This window comes from Hyaena hyaena, unplaced genomic scaffold, assembly GCF_003009895.1.
Source record: "Hyaena hyaena isolate Hyena2069 unplaced genomic scaffold, ASM300989v1 scaffold_54, whole genome shotgun sequence".
NCBI lineage: Eukaryota > Metazoa > Chordata > Mammalia > Carnivora > Hyaenidae > Hyaena > Hyaena hyaena.
Window position 1 is genome coordinate 2134532 of NW_024080685.1, and position 19342 is coordinate 2153873.

The 19342-nt window shown below is 44.6% G+C and overlaps 1 protein-coding gene across 1 annotated transcript in view; it reads left to right on the forward strand.

The window, feature by feature from the left end:
• Positions 1–811: 811 nt before the first annotated feature.
• PARM1 (prostate androgen-regulated mucin-like protein 1) overlaps positions 812–19342 on the forward strand; it is a 107725-nt gene continuing 89194 nt past the window's right edge. The window contains exon 1 of the mRNA XM_039230979.1: positions 812–1130. Coding sequence (XP_039086910.1) covers positions 1088–1130 — 43 coding nt within the window. The 5' untranslated portion in view covers positions 812–1087. The remainder of the gene's footprint in view (positions 1131–19342) is intronic.

The window sequence follows — 19342 nt, forward strand, 5'->3', positions numbered from 1 at the left end:
CCTGTACCATTAGCTAGTTGTGTGACCTTGGGCAAGTACTTAAACCTCCCTGTACTTCCACTTCGTCCCCTGAAAATGAAGATGCAATCGTGCCCACCTCAAGGGATTGTTGTGAGAAGTCACTCATTTAGTATCTGTACAACACAGTTGCCCAGCACACAGCAATCACTGAGGAAATGTTAGCCTTTGTTTTTATGAAGCTGGTGCACAAACTGTTCAGTTATGGGGTCCAGCCCTTACCAGCTATGTGGCCTGGAGTGCATTACTTCTCTGTGCCTCAGTGTTCTCATCTGTAAAATGGAATAACAGTAATTCTTATGTCACAAGATTGTCATGATACCACACCTAGAACGTTGCCTGGCTCGGTGATCTCATGATCACGGCTACCTGACATTAGTATTATTTCTTCCGGTAAGAAGCTGAATAGGCGAAAAGGCATCCTGGCTCAGGCACCAGGAAGTGCAGAGGGGTTGAAGGTGCGTAAGGGTTTAACGTGCACGCAGCACAGTAAGGTGCATTCTCTTATGCAACAGTGGGGTCTTGGCTCTTTGAGTTGACGCCTAAGGTGGCATATGGTCACCTGTTGTAAGCATACTCAAGAAAAGTTGAGATCAGTTCCCCAGGGCGGAGATCTGCTCACACTTTGCATCCCTTTAGTTGCCAGCACGGGGCTAGACTCTTAAACCTTTTCAAAACTCGAGTCTGTCCAGCAGAGGCCGCCCTGGGCTGGGGCTCCCGGGACCTGCGCGCCGAGAAAGGGGAGGCCAGGGGGTGGCCTTGTCGGCGCGGCGGGGCCCGGGTGGGAGGGGTTTAGCGGGGGCAGGCGCGGCTGCGGAGGCGGCCCCGGCCCGGCGGCTGGGATGGAGCAGAAACGCGCCGGGTGCGCGAGCACACGCAGCTGACAGAGCCGCCCCGCGTTCGCCCGGCTTCCCCGCCAGCCGCCGCAGCAGCCCGGGCCGCCCAGGCTGAGCGCGCAGAGCCGCCCGCGCCTCCCGGCGCCCGCCGCAGCCAGCCGGGCGGAAAAGGAAGCGTCCGCGCCCGGAGCGCTCGGTCATCCCCGGAGCTCGGCGCCCAACACCAGGGTACCATGGTCTGCAAGACTCTCTTCGCTCTCTGCATCTTCACGGCAGGTATTTGGGGGCGCCGTCCTCCCCGAGCGGCCAGCGCTGGGGCCGGGGGCTGAAGCGGGGAGACCAGGGAGTAAGTCACCGCGCGCGGGCGGCGGGAGTGGGGCGAGCCTCCGGAGTTGGTATGTGCGCACTTGACTTTCGGGTGGTGTGAGCCCGTGGAGATCCTGGGCTGTGCGAGACCGAGGGGGTGACAGGGTCCCTCCTGTCGCAGCTCGCGCCCGCACCAACTCGGGGCTTTGTGGAACAGGTGGCTGTGCGACGCGTTCGAACCCTGGGTGGGCGACTTGAGGCTTTTCGGGTCTCCGAGCACACCCTGCCAGGGCCGGGCAGCCGACTTCTTGAGGCGGTTGGACCCTGGGAGGGATGAGAAAACTGGAGAGGCGGGCGACGTCGCATCTGGGTGGCTCCAAGCGGTGGCCGCGCGCGCGGCGGGTCTGCTTTGCGGTCCCCGGGACTCGGCGGTCTCCGGTCTCCCGCGTCTCTTAGTTGAGCGTGGGGATGATGCGGCACCAGCAGCCCCTCGGCAGCTGCCTGAAGCCGGTCCAAGCTCGTGATCGAACCTGGGTTTGCAGTTCCACCCTGTGACCCGGAGTCTCCCCAAAAGGCGTGCCGTGGCAGGAACTGTTAAGTTCGCTGAAAACCACCCCCGCCCCCGACCGCAGGCAATTCGGGACCGTTCGCCGCGCGCGCCGGGCGGGTCTCGGCCCCACTGGCCGCGGCCTCTGGCAGGGGCTGCAGAGAGACGGTCAGGACTGAGCTCGGCTTAGTGGGGGTAGGGAGAGATTCAAACACGCCTTCAGTCTGGTGTTGGGTACCGAGTTGTTCCAGAAAAGGGAGCCCGACGAGGGACAACTGTCTGTGGATCAGGCGGCAGTGGAAACAAGCAGCCGGAGTGCGCGGACACTGGCGTGTTTCTTTAAGAATGTTCCAAAACCACATAGCACGAGCCGATTGGACTCTGTGCATGAATTCTGTTCCTCCCGAATTGCCTGCGCTCCTGTAATTGTGGGCACCGGTCGTTACAATCCCTTGAAAAGAAAGCCACGGGTTTCCTGACAGCTCACAAAGGATAGTGCAATTTTCAGGAAAAGTTTCCAGACATGAGATTATAGCGTGTTTTGTTTCATCTTTGTTTTTGTTTTTCTCTACTTGCTGAAAGCCTGAGAAAACTCCCTCTTCGTTTCCGTGTCCGCACGGTGAGCAATCTAGCAGTCGCGTCTGCGCATGGTTGCGGAACACTCTGGGCGGCTTTGGCTACGCAGCCTCAGCGGGCAGCGCCAGGATCCCAGCAGGTGTAATGGCCACCATCCCAAACCACGGGATTGCCGCGTTAGGCAATTCCAGTCCCCCTCCAAGCAAGAGAGGTTTATGAAACGACAGGAAAGTGCCTTTACTTTTCTCCTCGCTAGAAATCTTTTCGTGAAACTCAAAGCTCAGAAAAACTTGAGTGAGCCAGTAGAGCCTATGGATAGATTTGTTCTCTATTTTTATCTTGTGGCTTGTCTTTTTAATATTTTTAATGTTTATTTCTTTTTGAGAGAGAGAGAGAGAAAGAGACAGAGACAGAGTGTGACCAGGGTAGGGACAGAGAGAGAGAGGGAGACACAGGCTAGGAAACAGGCTCCAGGCTCTGAGTTGTCCACACAGAGACTGAAAAGGGGATGGAACCCAGTGAGATCATGACCTGAGCCGAAGAAGTGAGGCTCAAGGACTGAGCCACCCAGGCACCATTGTGTTTTTAATTTTTATTGACCGCTCTGGTAGTTGGCACTACCTGTATTAACCTTTCTAGGCAGTGTATTGCAGCAATTTTTTCTAAGGAGCTCAACATATTTTTTTCTTGGTCACTTTTAGAGTTTAGCCCAGCTATTCTGGAGGTAAGACTATTGCTCTTGTCCATCAGTGGAGTGAGAGGGCTGGTGGACCCACAAGCAGCATCCTCCCCATCTATGCATACGTGTGTGTTGGGGGGGGGTTGTGAACAGACAGGATCACAGCTTCCCAGTTTGGGGGCTCTCCTGACCCTAGAAGACCTAGTTATGTCTCTGTGTACATCTTTCAATCTTCCATCTGAAGGAAACTCTTTGGGGGAGCTACTTGCAATTTGTTGTCAGGAAAATAATGTAAAAATTTGCATAAATATCTTATGAGATTCTTTGCATCCAAAAGTAGGGTGTTTTCAGAAACAAAAATATCATTTTTGTAGGAAAAAGAATAGAGGTGTTGGTAAAGGAGAGAGGGATGAGGGTTCCTGAAATGAGTGTGCCATGCATGTTTCAGCTGCAGCTCCTCTGGTAAAGCTCTGGTTAGTTTCACCCAGCAGTTGCTGCTTTTCTGTTCTCCTCTTCCTCTTCTACCTTCTCTTCCTCCTTTTTCAGCCTTCCAGTAAAGTTCTTCAGGTGATACCTTCTTGAGCCAGAAATGGGTTGTGGCAGGGGACACTTTTTAGCTTGGTAAATCCGCTCAGTATATACATAGCACTTTCTCCTGCCTGTATAATGGACGCTTGCAAATATCTGGGAATTGGCAACAAAATAATTGACATTTATTCACTTGCATTTTTAAAAAGGAGGAAAGAAAGCTTGGACTGTCTTCAGTTCATTCTAACTGGACCGTGGTATAAACTGTTAGGGCTATTTTACAGACCATTCTCAAACATCTCTCCGTACAAGGCACACAGGAGTACAGCACAGGTAAAAGAAGCACAAACCTCATGATCTTTGGAGGGTCTGCCCCGCCTGTCTCTGCTCTCTCCGTAGAGAAACTATCATATCCTAGCCCAGTACCTAGGCCAACTTGTTGGCCTTTGGTGATCAAGACCAGAAGAGCTAGACTGCAGTCTGCCACCACCATTTTGTGCTCTGGGCTTATCAGATAGCTCTTCTCCGGGTGACTAACATCTAGAATGTCCTTATCATGGAAGGGTGACCCCACCCTGCACACTTATGGGTCTCTTCTCACTACAGATCCTGATACATAGGTCAAGAGCTTATCATAAGCATGGGAAAGCCTTATCATAAATCATATCATAAATGTATTAAAAATAAACCAAAAATGCACACACATTTAAGGACGGTGAGGTCATGCATGGTTGTCTGGGAGTGGGGGTGACGGGTTGCTCATGGCCCTTTAGCCTGGTTATCTCCTGTTCCCCTGAAGTGGGTAGCACAGTCAAAGGAGTGACACCCCCTTCCCATGAAACCTGACCCGAGAAGGAGGAAGGCCTTCATTGCTGACACCTTTACTGAGGCAGTGTCGCAGAGTGGTCAGCGGGAAGATTCCGCAGCTAGATTGCCTAGGTACAAAGCTAAGTTTTACTCCTACCGAGTGTGTAATTTAGGGCAGGTAACCAGACCATTCTGAGTTTTCTTCTCTACAAAATTGGGGAAGTAAAACCTCGTAAGGGTGTTGAAAGTGTTCAGTGACCGGGTAGACCTACAGGGCCCGGGACATAGTCAGCACTCAGTAAGTGTTAGCCACTGTTGTTTCTGTTACTCTTATACATAAGGTTAACTACTGACTGCTACCCATCAGGTCCCTCTCTTGGAAACCGAGTTTCTATGCTTGTGCTCAGACTATGTCAAAGATCTCAGGTAATTATCCTGGCCCAGTGCCAGTTGTTTTGGCACACCTTAATGTGCAAATGAAGAAAATATTCAGCGGAGTCTACGAAATGCCTCATTTGAAAAGGTTAATAACGTGTCCGCTCAGCTTTAGCACAGCGGTCCAAAAAATGCTCTGTAACCAATCGAAGTCAAGTCTCATGAAGGACTTTATTTCTTCCACAAAGCCTTTTGCAAACGATGTGTGTTTCAGAAGCCCAACTCAGCTAAACCTTTAAGTCAGATTCCGAGAGGTGCAAATTTTGGATGATTCAGGTCAAAGAACTTAGGAAGAGGCAGCTCACGGTTATCTGAATGATCCAGAATGTCTCTCTCTCTCTCTCTTTCTCTCTCTCTTTCTCTCTCTCTCTCTCTCTCTCTCTCTCTCAAGCCCCAAAATATCAGGGCTGGCCAGATCTCTAATTCACCTTGAGCATTTGGGCCAGGTTGAATTGTGTGTATGTTTTTATAAGGAAAACATTGGTCAAGCGTTTAGACTGTTTGATCAGACGTTCGTAAGCAAAAGTTTTCTCTGCAGGGGTGGGTAGGTGAGGGAGGTGGCTACAGAATCTGGAAACAATGGAGAAGGATATTTTAAAAATATTTTCAAAAGGGATTGGCTGTCTTAAGACCCAGAGCACTTACAACAGTTTGCTTCCTTTTGGAAGTATCTGTCACATAAATTGGGCATGTTAGTTTAGGAATCAAATATTTGCTTTGCTAATAAGATACTGAATGAAACAGTTGTTTGGAAAAAATTGAGGTTTCATTTAGAAGACAGTGGCAATTCTGAAAAGAGGTGGGCAAGTAGTGAGTGCGTGCCTTAGGCAACAATTGTTTTTTACTAGGAAATGCAGAGCTAATAGGTTGTAGTCCAGCTAATGTGCAAGTGGGGTGACTGTAAAATAAGACTGAATTATGTGTGGCATTACTTATTTTTTAGTCACAGCTTCAATTATTTAAATGACAGGATTCATGTAACATCAGATTTTCTGATGTGTGGATCTTTCAGGGCTCATCGTAATCCTTACACCAGGATATCCCATTTCTTTTACCTGTCTTTTACCGGTTTTAATGTCATTTATAAACCTTGAGACCTTTGCTAAGGTCTCAGTGATGTAGAAATCATTACAGCAAAATAGACAATTACATAATTCTTTCCATCTATGTTTTTCATTGGCGCAGGGCAGTACAATGTCAACTGAAAATAAGCTGTTTTAATTTTTTTTTTGGCTAGTGCTGCCAGATTTAGCAAATAAAAACGCAGGTTGCCCAGTCTAATTTGAATTTCAAATAAACAGCGAATTCTAAGTATGTCCCTCATCATAGTTGGGACACTTAAACTAAATAATTCTTCGTAGTTCATCTTGAATTCAGATTTAACTGGGCATCCCGCCTTTTATCTGGAACCCCTGCCTTTGGCCTTTCATCTGCGGTTCACCTAAACAATGGGCTTGATACAGGATTAGCTCTATTTTGAACCCCATCTCACCTAGCGTTAGTTGACCTGTACCTTTTCAGTCTGTTTGCGGGAAGACAGAGATATCAGACCAGTTCTTCTCTAGGATAGCAACTGCACTGCAGAGGGTGCAAAGAAACATTTCGATTGGGATTACATCTCCATTCACTGTGCATTGCTATGCGTCTCTGAACAATTGGGATTTCTGTAGCCGTCCTGAAGCTCCATTTCCTTAGCCTCCTGTGCTTTTCCTTTAAAAAAACAAACAACAGTACACGTACTTTAAATGGTAGCAATGCTCTTGCCTGAGAGCTGGAACTAGAAGCCTTCTAGAATCCAGCTGGCAACTGATTAAAAAAGAAAGAGAATAGCTTTGGATTTCCATGCTTTCTTCTGTGCCAGGATCTTCATACATCTCACAAATATTAATTATATAAGGTTTACATAATTCCTGCAGGATAGGTCTGTTGGAATACTTGCAATTCTGTAGGTATAGAGCCTGAAGCAGCATATTAGAATTTCAAGGCAAATTGGGGAAAAAAAAAACCCACACAACCTGAAGCAATTGGGCTGTGGTGGGAATTTGCACCTTTCATACCTAAGGCAAAACCTGTGACTAAGTAACTGTTACAAGGAAAAACATTGTGGGAAGTTACCAGTGTGATATTTAGAAACCAAGTCTATTCGATACAAAATAAGATGAAGGGTAGAATCCTTTGATGATACTATCTTCTAAATTCTGACACCTGATTTACTTTTTTTAACAGGGAGGAAATAAGGACAGAGGAGCCCTAGTGCAGGTGTTGAACATGAAAAGAACTGGAGGAGAGAAGATTTTGTTTGATTTTGGGTTTTTTTTGGCTGTGGTTGAATGGGGTGATTAAAATATATGTTACCTTTTTTGTCTCCTTTATTTCTGGGGGACAGAGAAAGACAGAGACACAGACCGTGAAGCAGGCTCCAGGCTCCGAGCTGTCAGCCCAGAGCCGGACATGGGGCTTGAACTCACAGACTGTGAGATCATGACCTGAGCTGAAGTCAGATGCTCAACAGACTGAGCCACCCAAGGGCTCCTATGTGTTACCTTTTAAATTACGGTATTCCAGTTTTGTGTTGTCCAGAAGCGTAACCTTGTTACTGACGGAGTTTGCTCATTTACTATTGTATCCGTGATGGATTACTACTGGTTCTACCCGCTTCTTACAAAATGTTTTCAGTTTCTGTTAGAAAAGCCTTTGTGAGGGGCGCCTGGGTGGCTTGGTCGGTTAAGCGCCCAACTTTCACTTAGGTCATGATCTCGCAGTTCGTGGGTTCGAGCCCCGCATCGGGCTCTGTGCTGACTGCCGGCTCAGAGCCTGGAGCCTATTTCCGAGACTGTGACTCCCTCTCTCTCTATGACCCTCCCCTGCTCACGCTGTCTCTCTCTCCTAGAGGTAAATAAAAATATTTTAAAAAAAGGAAAAGAAAAGAAAAGCCTTTGTGATCCCACATACGGACAGCAGACAGATGCCATTACACTGGTGTTGAACATTTATTTGACTGTTAAACACTCCACGCTATATGATTCTTGCTTTGTACTCTAACTTGGATTCTTAAGGAAGAGCAATACCAATCACCATAGGGATAAAAGGATGCTCTCTTTAGCCACTAGCAAGAGCCACAGTGCATTGTCAATATGTGCTTAGAGAAATGTTTAAAACACCATCATTCTACTGAGTTCATGGAATGTGTCAAGTTATATCAAGTTATGAAAGGATTTCAGTACATCCTCAGAATTATAACACAAGGGAGTCTTGATGCCCATCTGTTCATCAGAGGGTCCTAAAAGATCTGGTGGACCCAACACCTCTCTGCTGGCCAGGGAAAAGAGGCAAGTTATTGGTGGTTCACACACCCCACCAGTCAGGAATCCTTGCGGTCTGTGGATCTGCTGCCTGACGGCAACATCAAGAGGAATATGGCCACCACCCAGGCGATGAGGAACCCTGGACATTTTGTTTTAAAAATTACAATGGTGATGGGGACAGCATTTAGGAGGAGAAAGCCCTGAAATTCTTCTTTCTGAAGAGATGTTCAGACAGGCTTGAACAAGAGAAATAATTAATCAGTTTTCAAGGATAAATGATCATTCATCATTTACATACTAGGAAATGTTGGTGGAAAAGTAAGCGTGATCTCAAGTTGTATATGAAAACTGGGTCAGAAATGGACAGTAGGAAGGGATCACGGCTGTTCTAGAATTTCTGCAGAGGATACATGGGGGAGGCATGAGACAGAGAATATCAGATGGCTGAATGTGTTGGTGGGGGAGATGGTGATAGGGGGTAATAATTAAAATCATTTGGGCTTCTAAAGACCAAACCACCCCCCTGATGCTGCTGCTGGGAATGGAAAATGAGTCGTTTCATTTTTTTGGCAGGGGGGACAACAAGAGATTCCTCCTCAAATTTATATGACTATAAATTTTACATTAGTATACCTTTTTAGGTTTGTGAAAGGTTGCAAGTTGAGCCTTCCAGATAAAACAATGTAGTGGCACTTAATGGTGGGTAAGTAAGGTACCCTTGGCATTGTAAAAGGGTAGGCAGAGTGAGAAAATGCTTCAAGATGTCAAGAGGAATTCCTGCTTGGTTCGGATCCATTAAGGAGGGCTGAGTGGCCTGGGGGTACCATCTTATAGCTGTACTTCAGAGAGTCCCAATTTTGAACAGAATCTCCTTTAAATGCTTATTGGATGGGAAGCACATCCCTGATATTTATCAGGTGAGGATGGGATTTGTGAGAAGCAACATGGTGTGGTGGAATGGGCTTTGGCATAAGTCAGGCTGGCATAGAATGCCAACTCCCAAGATCTTAGTTTCCCCCCTCACCGAGTTTTGATAACATACATTGAGTTTCCTCCCTTGCCGGGTTGAGTACCATGTTAGTAAACATTCAACAAATGTTTATGAAGCAGGTATGCCAACATATACAGGTTTAATTTATTTCACTTCACTTTCTTGCCTGCCTCCCACTACTAGATTGCCAGTTGCAGGACAGCAAGAATTTTAGCTGTTTTGTCCCCACTGTGTTCCAAGAATGTAGAACAGAATGAGACACATAACACGTGCTTAGCAGATATTTGCTAAGTTAATTTTTAATTAATAAGCTACATATACTAAACATTGTCCAAGGCTCTGGAGATACAGCAATGAACAATACAGACAAAACTCTACCCTTAGAGAAATTGCATTCTTTGAAGATGATGAATTTTGACTTGGTCAGAGGAAAATCAGTAGTTGAATATCTAATAGTCATCCCAAACTCAACATATCCAAATCTGAACTCATGGTCTTCCTTCTACCAAAAGGCTCCACATGCAGCCTTCCACATCTCAATTAACGGCAACCCAGCTTTCTAGTTGCTCAGGCTGAAAATCCGGAGTCCTCTTTGAGTCTTATTCTCTCAACACCCTTTATCCAATCCTTCAATATCTCTTTGCCCTACCTTTAAAATAGACAGAGAATTCAAACACCCTTTGCCACCTCTACTGCTCTCACTCTCGGGCGAACCACCATCTCTATTTCCTGGAATACTGTGGTGGCCTGCTCTTAAGTCTACCGACTTTTACCCTTTCCTTCCTAAAGTCTGTTCTCTACATGGCAACAGTTGATCCAATGGAAATGTATCAGATGTTGTCATTGTTGTACTCACAGCTTTACAATGCCTTTTGGACTCAAGAGTAAAATCCCAAGTCCTTAAAGTGACCATTAAGACCTCCATGAGCCACCATCAACCACATCCATCCTTGGACCTGGGCTTCTACCACTTCTTTGCTCACCCTACACTAGCCACACTGGCTTTCTTCTAGCATGCAGTGCCTGGGTTCCCTGTCTAGGACATACTTTCTCCAGAGGGCTAATTCCCTCCCCTCCCTAAAATTTTTGCTCAAATGTCACCTTCTCAATGAGATTTCTCCTGACCAGCACTTTAAAATTGCAGCCTGTTGCACCTGACTATATACCATTTTATCTGTGTACCTTAACTGCTTTTGCAGCTCCTCTTTCTTTAATGTTATCTCCCTCCATCCCTGACCCATCCCTACCCCCCTGGGATTTTGTCTCTGGTTTTCTGTAGCATCCCCAGTACTGAATACCATTGTGGTCCTTAGGGTGTGCTCAAAATATATTTGTTGAACTGAATGATTAAAATACATTTTTGGGGGTTGCCAAAATGAAGACTTAATTCAAATTTTACCTTAGATTCCCCCAAAGTGGGACATTGGCAAACTTGCTTACTATCAGGTGCTTATGTCTAGTGTTTCCAGTTAGTTTTTAAAAAAATAAGAGTCAGCCTTTAGTTTTCAATGAGAGTTACAAAAGCTAAACTTTAAAATCAGCTTTTTTTTTTGAGCTATGCATATACAAAACACTTCTTTTAAAAATGTAAGCCTTTTTTTCCCCTTATGGATGTCACTTTAAAATAGCTGAAACGTCTTAAGTTCTCTGGCCAATTAAGAAAATATCACCTTAGGGGGCACCTCGGTGATTCAGTTCATTGAGCATCTGACCCTGGTTTTGGCTAAGGTCATGATCTCACTGTTCCTGATAAAGTCCCAAGTTGGGCTCCATGCTGACAGTGCAGAGTCTGCTTGGGATTCTCTTTCTCTCTCTCTCTGTCCCTCCTCCACGTTCTCTCGCTCTCTCTCCTCTCTCCAAGAGAGAGAAAATGTCACCTGGGGACACCTGGGTGGCTCAGTGGGTTGAGCATATGACTCTTGGTTTTAGCTCAAGTCATGATCTTATGGTTCGTGAGTTTGAGCCCTATGTCAGGCTCTGTGCTGATGGTGCAGAGCCTGCTTAGGATTCACCATCTCTCTCTGTGCTTCCCGTTCATGCTCTCTCTCCCTTTCTCTCAAAATAAATAAACTTTAAAGAAAAAAAAGAAATAAAATGTCACCTTTAGGGCACCTGGGTGGCTTAGTCAGTTGAGCGTCTAGCTCCTGATTTTGGCTCAGGTCATGATCTTATGGCTTGTGGGATGGAGCCCAGAATCCAGTTCTGCACCGACAGCACGGATTCTTTCTCTTTCTCCTTCTCTCTGCCTCTCCCCTGCACATGCACGTGCTTGCATTCTCAAAATAAATAAATGTTAAAAAAAGAAAGAAAATGTTACCTTTGAGCTCAGCTTGAAAGATAAAGATACCTCCACTACTTGAACATTTTTGAGAATTTTCTGAATAACTAAAAATAACCCGATGATGAAAAAGTAATTTGAGTCTGAAGGAAGCATGACTGGCAGTTTCCCAGTGATGTTTGAGAAAGTTAAATACATTCTGTTGCTCAGTGTTGAGAGCATAAGTTAGTCACTAATAAACTTGAACAGAATGGGAGTTTTCTTGGCCTTAAAGACTCCACTGGTCATTCTGAAATATGAATTGTGTTTCAGTCCACACCATAGATAGAAGTGATTAAAGCCCTAACTAAATCAACCTGCACCCTGTAAGCACTTGTGAGCAGCCAGGCAGGGCTGACACCCCCTGACGGGGCTGGTGTTAAAATCACCCAGGCTGGCATAGCCCTCAGCTTCATTATCCAGCCAATGCTCCTGGTACTCTCTGGCCCACATAGACACATTTCATTAGATAGCAGCTGCCAAAAAGAACATGAGCTCAGGAAATAAACCCATACTTGTCTGGAAGCCTTACGGCTAATGGTCAAATTTAAGATTGTACTAGAAGAGCAACCTATAAACAAACCAAAGAACAGAAAAAATGACACTTTGTATTAAAAACACCTGCCTTGCTTGTTCAGGGAGGTCCAATTGCCCATTCTTGAGGTGGGTAGGTGCTCGGGTTTCCTGAAGTCTAGTGGCATTGACTGTAAACTGGGGAGTGGCAGAGGACAGGCAGCCCGCCCTGATGCTGGAAGACCAGCAGGGAACTGTATCTGCGGGTGTGGGCGTGGCTCCGGAGGACAGGTCACCATCCCCCCACCTCCCCGCTCTGGGAAAGACCGCCTCCAAGACTGAAATGAAATGCAGGGCCTCCGGTAATTCTAGGCTTAATTTTTGAGGAACTGTCAGACTGTTTTCCAAAGTAGCTGCATCATTTTACATTTGTGTATTCTATCTCAATAAAGCTATTCATATAACATTTTTTAAAGTTTTCATGTATTTATTTTGAGAAAGTCCCAAGCAGGCTCTGTGCTATTAGTGCAAAGCCCAGCAAGGGGCTCAGTCCCGCAACCATGAGATGATGACCAAAGCCAATATCAAGAGTTGGATGCTTACCGTAACCACTGAGACATCCAGGTGCCCCTCAAGTAAAATTTTTTTTAAAAAAGGAAGGAAAAGGAATATGCATCAACGAGAAGTTTCCCTAAATCTCAAAGGCAAGTGTAGCTGCTGAAGGAGCAAAAATTATTACATTGCTGAGAACAGTTTCAGCTTGGAGGCTTATCAGAAAGAGAGGGAGATGTGGTTTTTGAGATTAGGAAATTTACAGCCAATTTTTGTTAACAAAATTAAATGTCAGTAACTGATAGTTGTCTCTTGTTTTGTAACAGTTTTTAAAAGCTGCCCCCCAGCACTGTTTCTTTTTTTCTTATTATGGAAACTATAAACAGACACAGAAATTGACAATAATGCGGTTCTCACAGGCCCAGACTTGATTCAGTCTGTTTGTTTTGGTTAAGAACTTTTTTTTTTTAAGTTGCGCCGATTGCAGAGCCCAACCTCGGGGCCTGAACTCATGACCCTGAGATCAACACCTGAGCTGAGACCAAGGGTAAGCTGCTTTGCTGAGCCACCCAGGCAACCCTTGCTGAAGAACTTTTAAAAACATTGATACATTGGAAAAAATAATTTAAAATATTAGTACATTGGAAGTACTGTAAATGTCTAGTTATAAAGTGCTAATCCAATACACTAGCTTATATTCAAGGTTCATTCAACTACATAATACCAAGCAACTGGAAGAATGAGGTAGTCTGTTCATTTATGTACTAACACATTAAATGGTCACAGTATATTGAACTAATAATTGTCACTTTATATTTCACAATTATATCAGAAAAGCAAGCCACAGAATAAATGTACATTGTGATGAAATATTTAAAACATTATTTTTATGTCTGTGCCTGCAGAGAAAATGATTCAGAGGAACCTAGTGGTTATTTCTGGCAAGTGAGCTTTGGATCGGTTTTGCTTCTTATGCTTTTTTGTTTTGTCTGAAATTTTTTAAATAGTTTGTATTACCTTCACAATTAAAAAAGTAAAGATGGTATCAATACTTAATTCTTCTTTATTAACATTTAAGTGGTTGTAGCAACTGCTGGATAGCTATTTTTATCCTGAAAATCTTGATTCAGAAATCCTTCTGATGGAGCCTGCAAAAAACATATCTTAGAAAAAAAGCAAATAACCTCAGGAAGGTTTACAGGATATCACTGACGTAATGGGTGGAAGGTTCTGGGAAGGAATTGACTTAAAGTAATATTATATTTTGTAAAAACAGAGTGCTACATAAATCACTGATCAGAACAACCTTCTTAGTATTTTATGAAGCTCAGACTTAACTGATCAGTATTTCAGATACTTTGTTCATTTTTAATATCTTGATTTTTTTTGTCACTTATGGGAGCAATTTGAAATTAAAACATTATTCTAAGCTTCTCTGAAATGAAATCTGTCATCTTAGATATCAAACGAGAAAAAACAGTCCTCAGAAGAATATAGGATTTGTTTTTCTTTAGCAGCATGAAATTTGTTATATCATCTTTTTGATAAAATAATCAATAAAATGTGGTTTAGACAAATGTGGAGGCATCCATTACTAACAGTCTGTGAGCAGATAGGGCAACCCCTTTATACTCTAAATAAGGCTCATAAACGTGCTGGCATAAAGCAGAGATTTCGTATTTGTAATTTTTAGTTTTAGTAGGTATCACACATTATATGATGTTCATTTCATTTGCTTCTAATCCTGACAACCCCATGAGACAGACAGCATCAATCCCATGTTGTAGTTCAGTTCAGTGAGTCTCAGAAGGTAAGTAAAGAGATGTAGATCACACAGTTGATAAGTGACAGAACTAGGCTTTGACCCCAGGTCTGTCATCTTTTACCCACCTTAGCCCCTACTGTCTTGAATGGCCCAATCAGACTATGTAAATGTAGTCTCTGAAGTTTCTCTCTCGATGCTGATCCTCTTAGCCATCCCCACACCTACAGACTTGATCGAGAACCTTGTCATTTTTCCTAGACAGTCACAGTAACTCCTAAATGGTCACTGGCCACCCTTTTCCTTCTCACAGTCTCTCACCACTCTTTTGGACGTCATTCAGGCCAGGCCACACTACCTGCTCCCCACCCCCCACCCCCAATGGAGGAGAAGCAGACCTAGATCTTCTTAAAGAGTCTTCTAGGTGCTCTGACTGTGGCTGTGAAACCCCATTTCTACCCAAAGAGGAGTGCCTGGGTGACTTGGTGGATTAAGTGTCTGACTCCTTATCTCAGCTCAGGTTGTGATCTCACAGTTCATAAGATCAGGCCCCGACTTGGGCTATGTGATGACAGCATGGAGCCTGCTTGGGATTCTCTCTCTCCCTCTCTCTCTGCCCCTCGTCCTCACACACGCACACCTTCTCTCTCTTGTTTGTCTCTTTCAAAAATAAATAAAATTAAAAAGAGAATGAAGGCTTCTTGGAGAAGTGGCGAGTTCCAGGGCTGTGTTAGAAAATACATTAGATGGGCCTAGACTATCTTGTTATACCAGATAGTAAGGATGCTGTCAAAGGCTACCAGGCTCCTGTCAAAAACACTCAGAACCACTTAATGAGGCTCCCACTGGCCAACGAGAGAACGAACTGAGCATCAGTAAGTATAACTGCAGTGGATTGGGTCACATTGTTCAAACTCATGAGTTAATTATGATGCCAAAAACAAAACAGTATTAACACGCGGCTTCATTGGTCTCCCTTGGAGGAGGCTATTATTTTGGGACAATAATAGATAAATAGAATTAAAATCCTTGATTGATTGGTCTTAGTGTGCCTTTGTTTTGTGCTGTGTACCACTGGGTGATCAAATATTAGACGATGGGATGACTGTCTTTATATAGGTGTCCTCGCTAATAAATGAAGGTGGCATGGTAGAAATAGAATAGTACTGTATTGTGTCACCTAACGAGTTAGCGAGTTTTGGCACTGACCCTCAGTGGTGGCCAACAGCATGAAGTGTGGCGCAACCAGATACTAGATCTCCTGATGGAAGGGTGCACCGTCCCCTGTGAAATAGCCTTCCCACACTGAAGGGAACCCACATCTGATCAAGTCTCCACGTCCAACTATCAAGTCACAGGAAATGCAGAGGACCAAAGAGAGTATTAAGTAACACCCCAGAAATGGAGTCAGCAAACTCCTGACCACAGAAAACTCTACAAGACAGACAGACTGGTTTCTTCCATAAATAAATTGCAAGGAAAAAAGAGAGATGAAGAGAAAGATGGGGTGGCAGGATTTACTGATGAGGAGACTTTATTTAAGAGACACAGCAACCAGTAACAGTTGTGGACCTTATTTGGATCAAACCAAAACTATAAAAATAAATTACAGTGTTTCTGAGACAATTGTGAAGTTAATCATTGCCTGACATTTGATGATATTAATGTATTATTTCAGGATGACAATGACATAGCCATATGTTTTTAATAACATCACTTATCTTAATACTTATTTTTTGTGTGTGAGAGAGACAGGGAGAGAGAATGAGTGGAGGAGAGGCAGAGAGAGTGAGAGAGGGAGACACAGAATCCAAAGCAGGCTCTAGTCTCTGTCAGCACAGAGCCCAGCATGAGGCTCAAACTCATGAACCATGATCACGACTTGAGCCAAAGTTGGATGCTTAACAGACTGAGCCACCCAGGCGCCCCAACAGCCCTTATCGTTTATAGATACACACTGTTATATTTACATAAGAAGTGGCACCGTGCCTAGGATTTACTTCAAAATCCTAGAGAGAATAGGTGAGAATACTACAGGGAAAAAAAAATGATTCTGAGTTGATAATTCTTGAAACTGGGCAAAGGATACATAACGTTCCATTGAGCTCTTCTCTCTCATTGTTTGTGGATGATTACATTCTCCCATCATTCAAAGTTTTTTATAAAGAATCTTCCAGAAACCACCCATTTCTTACAGAAACCAGTCCTTAGCAAGTGGCTTAAGATCTGAGTTAGAGGCAGAGCGAAAGAAAGATAGTGTGGGTCCTCATGGTGTGAGAGGCTCCAGAAGCAAATAAATGATTCTTGTTTGGGAAGTCTTCCCCAGGATGGAAGGACATGCCACATACCTTCAGGCCTTCGCCCCTGCCAGGTCCTCGTTCTAGAAGGCTGTGTACCACTGTCTGCCAGCCAAAATGCTCTTTCTCCCGCAAGCTCAAAGTTGCCCTTCAGTTGTTCACGTATGTTACCCCTTTAGACTTCTGGCCTCTGGAGAGCAGGGCTGCTGTGTCAGTTTCCTGTCCCCTGCCCAGGTATGAGTGTACACATGGTAGGTAGGTGCTCAGGACTTCCTGAACTGAACTGAGGAATCGGAAACTCAGAGGTGGAGACCCAAGATCTCATAGCTCCTTAGCGGCTGAATTTAGACTACAAATCTTATGTTAACAGGAATTGGAGTCCCCCGACTTCAACAACTCCAAAAGCCCCTTCCACATGGTTTGCCAGCACTCCCCCGCTTGAGAGTTAGGATTAAAGGCTTCATGATCTCTGAAAGAAGTAAACCGTTGGGGCGCCTGGATGGCTCAATCGGTTAAGCGTCTGACTCTTGGTTTCAGCTCAGGTCATGATCTTGGGGTTCGGGAGTTCGAGCCCTGCATGGGGCTCTGTACTGACAATGCGGAGACTGCTTGGGATTCTTTGTCTCCTCTCTCTCTCTGCCCCTCCCGTGCTTGTGCTCTCTCTCTCCCCGTTTCTGTCTTTCTCTCAAAATAAAAAAAATAAGCTTTAAAAACAAAAGTCGTTAATTTAGAGTAGCTGAGAGTGATTTATTTATTGCTATGGACCGGCACATAGAAGGGCATAGAGCCTCGAGTGGCCTGTAGGACAAGAATGTCTTGGGGGTGGAAAGTGACCTGGGAGCTGGGACAGCTCCCGGGTAAGGAGCTGCCCGGTGAGAGGCCCCACCAGTGCACAGGATATCAAAAGGTCCCAGGGAAAGCACAGAAAGGAGAGGAGGTCGGGTTAGCCTGCTTCACAGGATCAGACAGCAGCTCGTGAAGTTTGGAAAGGAATTGTAGTCGCTTTCCAAACAAGTGTGCTGTCTTTGGACAACCACCCGCAGTGGCACATACTAATGACAGAAAATTTCACTCTAGCTATATTCTAGAGAATCCAGTAAAGATTGTCCTTTAAAGGATTTATCGGTAGTAGTGTTCAGAAGAAAGTGTGTCCAACCGGGTAGAAGGGGAAATCGGCTCCTGTCTCCTAGCCACCCAGCCGCAGAAGATGCCAGGAAGTGTCCTGTACCCAAACATTATTCCCCCTGTTCTGCTGCAGGCTGCCTGCTCCCCTGGACTGTGCCGAACTGCCAAGTTTGGGATAAATATAGATTAGTATTGTCTTAGTTTCCTAGGGCTGTCATAACAAATTACCACAAACGGATGGCTTAACACAACAGAAATGTATTCTCTCGCTGTTCTGGAAGCTGGAAGTGTGAAATGAAGGCTTCAGCAGGGCCAGGCTCCCTCTGAAGCCTCACGGGGAGGACCCTTCCTCGCCTCTTCCGGCTCCTGGTAACCCCAGGCGTTCCTTGGCTCCTGGAAGCATTAGCTTCATTCTCCACTTCCGTCTTCATGTGACCGTCTTCCCTCTGAGTCTGTGTCCAGATTCCCTTTCACGAGGACACCAGTCATTCACTCATATTGGATTAGGGCCAACCCTATCTTAATTTGATAACATCTTCCACGACCAGATTTCCAACTAAGGTCACATTTCACAGGTACCTAGGGATCAAGGCTTCAGTATATCTTTCCACCAGCACCCAGTTCAACCCAAGAGGGCTGTATTATTGTCACATCTAGGCCACGTTCATGAAAGGCGCTCCCCCATTGATAAAAGAAGTGGCCAATAATTTAGTCAACTATAAATTAACTTTCATGCAAGATAGCAGCTTCAGGCACTTCAGGTATTTTTTATTTTACTTCTTTACTTTATAATTTCTTTATTGCCCTTGATTGTAGAGGGCTGGTTGAGACATAATCAGGTGTTTCTTAATCAGGGTGCTGTGGGCATATAGAGGGGACGGAGCATGCAGAGACCGCATCCCGGGCCCCGGACCACTAAGTAAACAGTAGTACCCTACAGACATTGTGACAAGCAAGATAAAAGAAAAATAGAGGAAAAAAAAAAAAGAAGGGAGGGAAAGAAATGCCCTCATATTTCTAAACTTATCAGCCTCATTGAAAACCGATGGTCTAAATTAATGAGGTTTTTTAACAACTCTCCTTAGGTCACAGAAAGGGTTGCACTAAACAGTAGCAATTCTGCTTATGCAGCCAACTTAATGGCAAGAGTACTCTAGATGCTTCAGGAATGTTCTAATATTAGAATGGCTTATAGCATGTATGCTTTTTGGGAGGCATGGGGCAAATTTGATGGTGTTTCACTTCTTCTCTGCCAGGTTTAATACTGTATTGTTTTCAACCTTTAGCCTGAAGTAGATTCAGGAAGAGAAAAGTAAGAGCAGAAAGCAATGGGATGAATGGAATGTCTGCTCTCTTTTAGTGTAGTTCCTTGCTTGTAGGTACAGTGCCTTTCCTCTGCATGCAGAGAAAGCATGATCTGCTCCCTAAAAAAAGTCTTTTTTCCCCTTTCTGTGTAATGTATTATTGGATGTGGGACATAGGAGGTCAGAGGAATCTTTTGTGGGCAACTTTAGAAATTGTGCTATTTGAGAATAGTGTATTTCTATCTGCCAGTGTGAAGTGTGTGCGTGTGTGTGTGTGCGCACACGCGTGTGTGTGTAACGTGAGTATATGTGTATTTGTGGGTGGGATGTATGTTTCCCTCCTTTCTTACCTGCATCCTTCCTTAAAAATAATTAGAAGAATTTAAAAAGGAGGAGACCAGATAATGTGAGAAAGGATGTCTTTTTCAGGGAAAATTAATATTC